This window comes from Cladophialophora immunda, assembly GCF_000835495.1.
Source record: "Cladophialophora immunda strain CBS 83496 unplaced genomic scaffold supercont1.5, whole genome shotgun sequence".
Taxonomy (NCBI): domain Eukaryota; kingdom Fungi; phylum Ascomycota; class Eurotiomycetes; order Chaetothyriales; family Herpotrichiellaceae; genus Cladophialophora; species Cladophialophora immunda.
The window spans coordinates 1,552,635-1,564,399 of NW_015622545.1; the positions used below are offsets into that span (position 1 = coordinate 1,552,635).

Sequence of the window (11,765 nt, forward strand, 5' to 3'; positions counted from 1 at the left end):
TCATTGCCGCAAGGATACCTCATCTCTAGACGATAGGGACATTGGGGCGAGACGTACCCAAAACACCCACTGGTCGGTGAACCTCACCTTCGGTCAAATGCTTAGTACAAACTAGTGTTATCCTTTTGCCACCATCAACCGGTGGTCAACAGCGTGTACTAAAATGTTCAACTTGGCTCGGCGTGCCGTGCAGAGTGAGCTCCTTTCAGGGCAGAAAGCGGTGCAGTATTGGGGGGCTGTGATGACCTTGTTTCTGAAACGGCGTTTGACCATTCTCTGATTTCCCATGCCCCTCCCATACGAGGCTTCCACCTCCGCTTCCTGCCTTCGGTATTGCTCGAACTACCGCTTGTGTTAACCATACCTAATTTCTTAGCGAAGGGACGGACTGCCACTGTGACCATGGCAAACGAAATACCCCTGCATACCCATTCTCAGAACCAGTAGCAATAACAATCTCATGGACAAGCACCAATGTCGGCAGGTAGAGGAGTGGCAGGCAAGAGGAAGAAGAGGGAGTTTACAAGCTGGCAAGGGTTCCGTCATGATCAGGTCGCTGTGCCGTCCAGATAACACAATTTCCGGCGTCAGGATGTTTGCAAGCAGTCAAGGAAAGACCGGCCAGCAGAGACATGTGCAGAGCCTCCAGGTAGACTGCCCAAAGGGAAGTTTGTTCGCCTGTGGACTGAGACTCGGTCATGCGCATGGCGATAATAGTAGCCACTATTCGCTCTTCATCCTCGCAGACAACGCAAACAATGCACACATTCTACAAAACACGATTCGGCCCCTCACGAGCGCAGCAGGCAGGAGTGGCCGATCGTTCAACCCCCAAGCCCGCCTTAGGGCAATATCTGGCGCCAGTGTCTAGAACACCGAAAGCCTCTGCTGGTCCCTCAGCCCACCTGGCACCGCAGCAGGATGCGCCCGAACATGTTGTGCCGGGTTTCCAAGGTACATGGAAAGGAGCTCAAGACAGGGACTCAAGACGTCTGGGAGTAGACGAGGAATGCTGAAATTCTGCCACGTCTGAACAAGAGATGATTGGTCATTGTATACTTGGCAGCGTGGCCGCGCTCCTGCGAGACGCCAAACGACAGCTTCACCATGAATTCGCATCCAAGCACCACTTTTCGTCTCCGAAAGGGCCGGGAACTGGAATTCGAAATGCTTTGTCCCAGCCTAGATCCTGGGAACAAAACAACAAGCTTGATCCCGTCCACGCACATGCTTCGTCGCTTTGTTACTCGAACTCTTTGTGGTTCCTCTGCCTTGGTCCTCTGCTGTCTGCCCGAGTGTTAGGAACGGCCTTCATGCGGGCCAAGGGCTGGATGATCAGGAGCAGATCTGCCTACAAAGTCAACCTGTAACTATTCTTAGTTACTCAAATATTCATGCTTTACACCCTCCTGCCTAGCTTATGCAATAAAGGATCTATAACCAAGATACTTAACTAGTTGAGGTGAAGTTGGAGGCAGCTCTAACACTTTAGCCTCTAGTTTTTCTGCCTTAACCCTCCGGTTTATGGGATAAAACCTCCCAGCTTCTCATTCTCCGGGCAACTTCATCCTCTAAATATTTCCACCACGCTTGACATCCGATCACCATGACGCCGCATCAAATCAACAAGGCCCTCGCCATTACAAAGGCTCGACGAGAAAGTCCCGCAACTGTACCAACACATCCAACAGTCGCAGCCGCAGTCCTCCCCGAGCTTCCCAACGAAATTCTGGCAAAAGTCATCGAGCTTTTGTATGACGACCGTCCCGAATACGTCCAGATATTCCGCCAGACTTGCAAGAAGATTTACGAGGCATGTGAGCCGGCGTATTGGCAATACTTCCACAGTGGAACGCCAGACCGATCTGAACGTCTAGAGCTCATGCTGAAGTCACGTCGGGAACGATACGACCTCGTTAAGATGTTCGCCGTGAACCTCGATTATGCGCCAGCGGCGGTTAATCGCACGGAAAGGATTGTCTGGTGTCTCCCCAAACTTCAGAGACTCAGAGCCCTACACATTTGTGAGACACCTTGCCTTGGTGAGGAATACCATGTGCACAACGACTCGTTCTTCACCGCACTCAACGGTGCACTCGTATCCGGCTCCTTTGCCGAGTTACGTGAATGTACATTGTCCGGTCGGATCCCCCACACAGTATTGATTGCTCCTATACTTAGGGCACCGAAACTCACCACCTTAAGAGTGGCCTTCCCTCTTCTCGACGATCTCGACGATTCACTCCCACCGCCAAAATCTACACCATTGCAACATCTCACATTGTTCACCGATCCTTACATGGACTGGCAGATCAGCTTGTCTATCCTCAGAATGCCAAAAGCGCTGGAGACTCTGGCATTTGACGATAGTCGGACCTGGACTGTCGGCAAGAGTGGACGCGGCATACTAGAATATTTGATACCATATCTGGCACTCCATCAACCCGAACTCAAGACTCTGAAGTTGTACGCAAATAAGAAATGGTGCTTTTGGAAGCCGGAAAACGCTGGCACACTCGATTTCACTCCACTTACCAAGCTCAAAGAGCTTAGCTTCTCCAACCACGAGAAGTGTCCGATCAACTGCTTCGTTAGCTTGCCTATAGGTCTCGAAACTCTTCGGCTCAATAGTCCGGTATCGCTAACGGAACTAACTGAGAAGCTCACCACTGTCCCATATTTCACATCTCCGGCCCATCTTGTCATTGACCAGGATTATAGACTCTATCAGGCGGAGGAAACCGAGGAATGGAGACGATCCCAGGAGCAATTTGATATTAAGAAGTTAATGGCCCGTCTGCCCTGCCAGACAATCACCATTCTCGAGAGAGATGATCATACCGAAAGACGGGTACAAGCTACGAGGACAAATGCCAACCCGGGCATCGATGGCAGCAATCCGTTCGAGGTACAGGAAGATACTCGCAGAACTCCTCCCTGCTCCTCGGGGTCTGGCTTCAATCCCACCTGGGGTTGTTCGCCCAATGATCTTTCGATATTTCATTGTTGTTATTTCCGGCAAAATGATGACAACTCCTGGGTGCTGAGGTATTATAGGTAACGGTGTTTCGATTGAATTCTTAGCCACAGGGAGAGCAACGACACAATAGAACTGAGCTGCAGGAACGGACACTGGCGTTGTCTGGGTCAGGGATATCACATGGTAGGGAAGGGAGGGGGGGCCAGCCGACCCAGGCGGGAATGAGGATTGCGCACGTCTTGGGCACATCAGGTGATGGGACGAGTTTGTTTTTTCTGGCCTGGCCAAAAAAAAAGCCCGCTGGAGTGGATTGGGGAAGGTTTAGGGCAAGAGAATACATACAGATTAAATCGCCATGGTTTGATCGATCATATCCACGCTCAATCGTCGAGTTTGCCCGCCTGCTATCTCAGCAACATGAATCACATGGACGAGGCCTCCCGCCTGCCAGCGTTCGCTCCTAAATGACCTGTGGTCAATGACCGCTCAGTGTATTAGACAGCCGCAAGGAATGCCCGCGAATCCAATGCGTGCCCTTTGTTTTGCCTTCCACACTCTCTACTCTGGGACAATGTGTTGCCGTTTCTCTGCGTTGGTCCAGAGATCGAGGAGAGCATCGGCTGGCGACGCACAGAATGGATGAGCAACCATCTCACCCAGCGGCGCCTGGAAATCCCCACTACATGTCTGAGTCAATGCTACGCCCTCAATCTAGACCCCGTTCATCCAACTTGATGTCCACCTGGTCTACTTCTTGATTGGGCCGGGTGCGCATTTGGCCCTATGCCTTCATCCATCCAGGTCTCCGCCAGTGTCATGCATTCATGCAGCAAAGTGTTAATCATCCGCATCTCTTTCATCCAGTTCTCCGTCTGGTCCATGTGTGCATTGCAATGTACTGCTCTGCGCCTGAGCCTGCGCTCCGACGACGGGTTGACCGACATCGTGTTGGCTGAAGCCCTGAAGGTGCCGGACAGCCTGTTCGTGGGGATTCACACCAGGATACGCGGTCAAGGGTATTGAGAAGGAATTTGGAGGCTGTCTAGCACATTCTGGTCGCTGAGAGCGTCTTCACTGTTCTTTGTACATTTCTGCAGGAATTCAATAGGAGGTGGAAGGCAGTGGGACGAGGCAGTTGGATCAAGCCAGTCGTGTCAGCACCCGATCGAAGGCCATTTAACTTATGGTCAACTCAACTTGAAGAGATGCTTTCCGCATTCGGAATAGCATTGGTAACAGCCTTCGCGTTCACTCCTACTTCAAACTCCTCCGCGTCTTTCAACCTCTTCATCAAGTTCTTCATCAAGTTCTCCATCAAGTTCTCCATCAAGTTCTCCATCAAGTTCTCCATCAAGTTCTTCATCAAGTTCTTCATCAAGTTCTCCATCAAGTTCTTCATCAAGTTCTCCATCAAGTTCTCCATCAAGTTCTTCATCAAGTTCTCCATCAACCTCTCCATCAACCTCTTGGCCCATGATGGAAGCACCAAAGGACCCCATCCCCAGCTCCCCGATGACCGAAGACGAGATCCGCAACCTCGTGCGCATCACGAGAGAGAAGTTAGACGCCAACTTCCGCATGATGGGCGAGGAGTTGCAGAAATGCTCAACGGTGTGCCGCGGCTTTGACAAGCTCGAGAAAACTGTTACAGGCAAGTATTTGTTTTGTGGCAAGATTGAACTTCCCATGCTGACTTATCGAAGGTCTCCGTCAACGCATGGCCGCCATGGAAAGTCAGATGAACCAGCTGAAGGCACACATGAATTCTCTGTATGATTTTCCTACTTCCCTTCCACTTCCTGCTGGCTCAGCTGATCATTTGTTGTTGCAGGGACCACAACGCTGTCGCGCGGCTGGTAAACTCGACGAAAAGAAAATACTCAGACACCCTCGTCCCGCTCTACGACCGGCGTTTTCATGCCATTCCTGGCTTTCCAACCATTGTGGCTGATATTGGTGAAATGAGGGAGAAAGAGGTCGACGCGGTCCTGGCAGCGTTGGGAATGGTGGTTTGTGGAACTCTCTCGGAGAAGATGATTGCGCTGCGAGCTGCATCGGGACTGCGCACGGTTTGAGCAGTGTGATATGACTTGAACGCTATGGAAACCATCTCCGCTGGGGACCTTTGAGTGGGAAGGCACAAGGGCTCGCCTCTTTCCTGGCTGACCGCCGAACTTCTTGTCGAGAGAAGAGAACCCACTCATCCAGCTCAAATCACCTCGGACATAATTGACTCCATCACCCAAGCAAATGATCCAATTCTTTGATTGAATCCTTCAGACAGGCAGAGTTTAGTGAAGTACACGGATTCGAGGAGCTGTTGAGTTTGGTTCAATGGGGTCCCTGCGACAACGAATCTCACCGCCGCCGCCTCGGGGCGCTTTGCGCAAAGCCGTCCATGTATTGATGATGTATCTAAGGCCAAGTCTTGGATCAATTCGTCCCCCTAAACCGGAACAGCCATTGGACCTTGATGGCAACCCTATGACCTGAGGCACGGCACCACTTCATCTGACACGACACTATTATCTGGTAAAGAAGATATCCAGGTCCACCTGTCTCTTGATCTCGACCACCCCTACCAGTTCATCGTGGTGCGCCCAGTACTTGACCTGGACCTGCGCGTATTCGAGGTCGTTTTCGAGAATTTCCAGCGACTCGATCGGCACGCAGGACGTGCCGCGGCAGACCGGTTGGGCGCCCCGACTCAGCCTCACCCCGGTGAGTTTGAGTTCCGCCTTGTACTTTTTCAGCCATCCCATGGATTCCGCCTTGGAGACTTTCTTGGTGTTGTCGTGGAACGCGTAGGCGTCTTCGTTGCCGGGTTGGATGGTGAGGATGGTCGACATTTTGGGGTAGAGATTGTGCAGCGTACCGGAGGCTACGAATCGGGGGCGCTGGACTGCTGCTGCTGTTCGAGGCGAGCGAGTACTTTTTTTTCTCTCGTAGGTCGGAGGCCCGTGTCGTTCTTGCCCGGTGCGTGGAAATTGCAAGTCAGAATGTAGGTTGGTAGCCTTTGGAGGTGGGCGGGAGTGAGCAAAAATGTCAAGACAAAGAAGTGTCAAGTCAGGAGCGACGTCCACCATTATATCCTGTAAACCAGGGCAATTAATGCACTGCCAGTTTTCCGGGGAAGCGGAATGAGCTGTCTCTCTCCCTCCTTCATCACCAGGGCTAATCTCTTCTGATCGAGGGTGAAAATACCCCCTTCGTAGGCTCGAGTGCCTCTCGGTCCATCCCTTGCGCGGCAAGGGATGCGGAGTAAAAGTCCTGGCGATCTTTTGCGCCTGCAATTGAGCCCTCAAAGACAATTCAAATCGAAGGATATATTATCTAGAGCCTCAGCTACACTAGAGCGAGATTATAGAATACGCAAGGAAGAGATGGTGCTGAAAAACAGCGATAACAGAGACGAGGTAGAAGGTCTCTGCGACAGCCCTGATTGGTGGGCTCTATAAACCTCTCCTCCTGATTGGTCGTGAGTATCATGCCAAAGGCTTTCCGCAGCCTTCTTGGCCGCGCAAGGGATAGAGACGATCCGGACGGTCAATCATGACTTTGATTGCGAAAACCCCCTGTGCTGACAATCAAAATCATGATTGGCCGTCCGGAGCATCTCTACACGTCCCCCCTCCCCCGGCGCTAACACTTCGATCTCCCTTGCATCCAAAGCTTTGACCGCCGAATCCAACAATCATCAGTAATGCGACCAGGCTGTCGCGAGTGGCAGAAACACCCTTCCTAAACGCTTGAAAGAGAAGGTCAAGGGCATGGTGCCCTTCAAAGGGTCGGAGAAAGGAACATTCCATTCCCTGACCTCAATACTACGGAAATGTACAACTTTCCCCCAAACTCGCACAACTTTACGTCGATCCCAAGTCCTCTAAAATTCAAGGGAAGGATGATGAAGAAATAGACGAAGAGGACACAGAACCTTTCGACTTCGGCGTGGAGTATATGAAGAAACACAAAGTCACCGCCAACGTTGACAACCGCAGCGAGAGTCTGTTCCACCGACACCTAAAATTCCTTTGTGCCGGGAACGCGAAATTATCGCTAATCCAAAGCATTCTTTTCGAGCAGCTTTAGAAGAATGACTATCTCGGCAGACCGTCTGAGGGTATTATCTTTGCGATGCATCACGAAAGTGCCTTACTTATATATAAGGTATATTTATGTTGAACGAATAGTAATAATCAGAGGCTAACTAGGGGTAGTATCTGAAAGACATCCTGGCGAAGTCTACAGCGTTCCCGATTCTCCCAGCCCTAGTATATGGTCAAATACCCAAAGCCGCACGTCAGAAAGCAACATCGGACCGGGATGAAGTCAACGTCCTCGTCGCATAGCAGATGGAATGGGGTACAAGCTTAACGTTGACAAGGGCCCAATTCGTTGTCTTGATAGAACAACATGGTGACCCAGGAAATGGATCATCAAATCATCGGCCGAATGTTAAGCAGGGGCAACCACAACTGGAATGGCGTGAATGTCTTTAAATTCTCCTGCGAAAACTCCTTCGACGACAAGACCTTATACAAGAGAAGACACAGCCGAGCAAAGATGGCAAACAGAATCTACTCAGGAGGAGACAATAAGCTGCTGGATCTTAAGGATAATGATCAACAAGAGTCGGGGGACGAGATGGATAGCGACACCAAAGAAGATATTATTGTCGTGTCGGACGATGAGGACGAGCAGTGTGGTGAGACTCGGAAGAAAGGCTGGCCACCAAAGACTCCAGGTGAATTGGGATATCGTGGATAATGAGTGTGGAACACGGATGCTTCAGCAGTGGCATGTATGCACAATTGAGCGAGGCTCTTAACCATCTTCTCGAGAAGTCCGTCGACAACCTTCGAACTCGCTCTGTAATACTGGAGAAGAAGTTCGAATCCCGTGGATTCCGACACTTTTAGGTATAGGCCGTCCCGCAGGCTCCGTCTTCGTCCTTTCCTGTGATATTGCGGCAGCTTCCACTTCTCTTTCTCCTTACACCCAGCATAACGTACGCAACGCCGCAACGATCCATCACGGTATTCGCTATGGCGAGACAATGTTAGTAGCACAAGATCTTCGCCACGCCGTGCAGCTGATTCTAGCTGTTCCTCCGGACAGGCTCTGAGGAGAATACGGCCAAGAACTGATTCAGGACCTGGTTGGTCATCTGGGGGCGGCAACCACCTGCCAGGCTTCAGCTGGGAATGTCTCTGGCCCAGAGTCTGACCTCCGTTGGCTCAACAAAGCACAGGCAGATTTTCAACCCGGCAACTGCGGCAATAGGCTCAAATCGCGCCGTTGAGAAGCCGTTAACGGGGGTGGATAGGCTGATTGAATCAATCCAAACGTCCCTACCGACTACCAACACTATCCTTAACCACGTCAACGAGGACCCTTCAACATACCTGACCTCTACCGATCCTATCCTTTCGACACTTCAATTACTTGAGCAAAGAAGCTAGGAACAACCGTTTGATGGCTTTTGTACGCTGCCCATACTGTTCGCCAATTACTCAATCCATGCCCGAGAGAAAGAGACCGCCCGAGAGAAAGAGACCGCCCGAGAGAAAGAGACCGCCCGAGAGAAAGAGACCGCCCGAGAGAAAGAGACCGCCCGAGAGAAAGAGACCATCCAAGATTTCGCGCAACGCCAGTATTCCGACTCGATGGACAAGTCATAACTGTTCGTTACCATCTACGCACTGGCTCGAAATTACTTCAACCCACCAATAGCCAGCGATTTGGCATCTACATTCTCCTGTCACCGTTCGGTACACAAAAGTGGAAATAACTCTCTGGGGATGACCGAATTGAAACTCAATGATTACTGGGAAGAGGATGACACGTTGCTCCAACGATGCAGGGAGTCTTTTTGTCGATATTTCGAGACATTTCTGCTGTATCGTTCGTTTCTCCATGTATCTCCAGCTGTCAAGGCCACTTTCGGCAGTGATCGACTTCAGCAAACCGGCACGGAAAGCCCTATATCGGACCGATTGCCGGTGACCGCTTCGATAATACAAGAAATGCAACGGTTTCAGGACATCGCCCTGATTTTTTTTTTTTCATTGCATCTGCGGACGATGAATCTGGCAAGAATCATGTGTTTCATGGATAGCGCCGATGTTCCTGAACTTCTGAGCAGCTTTTGCGCCTGCTCGATGAGAAGAGCGAGGCCAAAAAGCCTGATCGGACTCGGCTACTCCCTGCTCGCATCGGCCTGGCTAGGGTGTTCCATGCGCAAGGCAGATTGGATCGTGCCTGGTGCGAATGGGCCCGGGCAGAACAAGCCTTAGTGGTATGCGGTCGGGGAATTGGCTTTACGCATGCCATTATTCGGTTGTCAAAGAGCGACATTTGTTGGCAGTTGAGGCAGGATAGGCAAGCAGCTGAGCTGAGGCTTCAAGCTGAAACTACCCTACACGGCACCAACGAGAGAAGTTGGCTCCCTTGTGTCGACAGCAAATGGGTTTCACGGATTCTCTCTCGCCTTGAAAGCATGCCAGCTGAAGCCGGGCGCATTTGATATGACGCTCAAACTTCAAAACGTGGCGTCCAATGGTTTCTGTACGACTGCTGGAGTTGCGCAGGCACGGGCCGCCTATCTCCCAAGACACTTCTCAGCGGAGAAAAGGCATCGAAAAGATCTAAGCATTACTGGAGTACATTGCGAGCGAGCCAGCTATTGTCACCCAGTCTTTGTGGGAACTCACCAACAATTAGGGCGGTGAAATCTGATTTGTCGCACATTTCCAATGCCCGAGACTGAAAGTCATTGGAGGAGTCCAGCGCAATAAGGATTGCCGGCATTGGGTACTCGAGGCACTTGAGAAAATGCCACAGCAAAGTGTATATACACCCGGCGAATAGTCAGCAGCCGACGAAAAATGCCCATCTCATTTCGAGACCGTGGCTCCGCGAGCCCACGTCTTCTTCGCTCAACCTCTAGTTAACACCCAATTTCTTGAGCTAGCATGGCATCCCAGGCGTATTCGTTTGGAAACGGCTTCAAGAAGCGGCGGACCCACCGATACCAGTCGTCTTCAAACCATGATGCAAAAACCATGTTGTCATATTCCCAGTAGTAGCTTGGATACCAACCCGCGCTCTCCCAATCCAAGAGGATGATGTCGACGTTTGGCCCGGTTCGAATCATGATGTTCTTCTTTTGGAGATCGCCATGCGTCAGAACAGGTGGATGGCCGACCAACACCCGAGGTAGAGCTTGTTCGTAGTATTCCGCCTTTTTGTTGAGCGCTTCGGACGCGCGGCATTTTCGAACCAAGGCGTCGTTGGGCTTTGTATTGGAGTCGAATGGGCCATTGTAATCGTCGGAGGAGCTCGCGAACACAGGGTGACGAAGAGGCCGCTTTCCAAGGCTGCGATAACCCGCTGGGGATTGAAGTTTGCGCATCTGTTCCACGTAGCCTTTGAGTTGTGAAATGATCTCCTGTTTCTCCCGATCGCTCCATGTGTGCCACCTCGCCTGCAGGGTTTGGCCGTTGAATTTTTCCATCACCATGAAGTTCTTCCCATCTTCTGAATCGAGCGCAAACACCCGGGGAACAGAAACTCGTGTGCTTTGTTGAACAAAACACCATCATCTGCCCTTCTTCGGGGTTGAGCCACTTCCCGTACTTGACGACGAAATGGGTGCCCACGGCGACGACCTTCGCGACTCCATCCTTCAGAATTTGGTCTGACTTTTCGATCTCAGCTGTAGAGGGTAATGGCGCAGGCAAGTGAATGTGGGTGCATAGCAAGGGAGGGAGACCGGAGAGGTTGGCGGCAATGCTGCCGCAGGACTGGCTTCTGAATGTTTCGAGTTGCGAAGAGAGCCCGTATACCTGTTGAGCTTCTCTCAACAGGTATAACGGGCAAAAATTTCCAAAAAGGGGTAGAATATACTCATCCGATTGGCCAATTTCTATTATAGTCACGTAGTAGACTCAATTTCGCGCTTTCTACATTGCACTTACCGCGCCACCGCTACCCCAATAACAACACCACACTCGCAATCGCCGATCTCGTCCTGTTCTGTCTCCTTAAATGGCTCTCGTTCAAGTGCTGGTTGCCCCATTTGTTGGTTCGCTCACATCTCCTTAGCCAGAATACTCGCAAGTGGCGCGCCACCTGATCCGTTCAAGCCTCCGGGAATACCGCCTCTACCTCCTGATCGACCTGATCCTCAATCGAATACCCACACAAAACCTACTCCGGCTGTGGCCAACTCAAGCCTAAGGAAGACTTTAAGCCCAAGCGAGGCAATAAGGAGACAGCTCAATGTATTGACTCAACAGGTTGCCTTAGGGAGGTTTAACCCTACACTACAGCACTGTTTTAGAGTGCGACAACTCGAAACAAACCCATTAAGCATGACAGATATGTTGAACGAGAGAGAGAGCAAAGCTGATGAAATGGATATGCACCTCCTGATCCGGTTGCGCCGAATCTTGATGTTCTTCGGGCACCGAACGGTGGAGAGTTCCTTATCCGAGCCTATCAACAGCACACGCCTCCGTCGGGCCTTGGTCCTTCCAGCATTTGGCTGTGCCGACAACTTTCAGGACACCTCGGTGTTGGGACTGGGTCCTTGGATGTGCGTCAAGCTCGGCCGCAGTTTCCGCCACCTGGCTGAAGCGAGCACAATGCAGTTCCTAGCCTCCTAAACATCCATTCCAGTCCCGAAAATTCACTGCTCCTTTCGTCGAAATGGCATCACATATACTGTGATGGAAAGAATTCGTGGCGAGACCTTGGCCGCCGTTTGTCAGACCCTCTCACA

General features: G+C 51.3%; 1 protein-coding gene across 1 annotated transcript; it reads right to left on the bottom strand.

Annotated features, from left to right (window-relative positions):
* Positions 1–5,505: 5,505 nt before the first annotated feature.
* Positions 5,506–5,829, bottom strand: PV07_08784 (uncharacterized protein; the record flags this gene model as incomplete). Its single annotated transcript, XM_016395978.1, has 1 exon — positions 5,506–5,829. The coding sequence occupies one exon, from the start codon at positions 5,827–5,829 to the stop codon at positions 5,506–5,508; it is 324 nt and encodes a 107-aa protein (XP_016245834.1).
* Between the last annotated feature and the right edge of the window lie 5,936 nt (positions 5,830–11,765).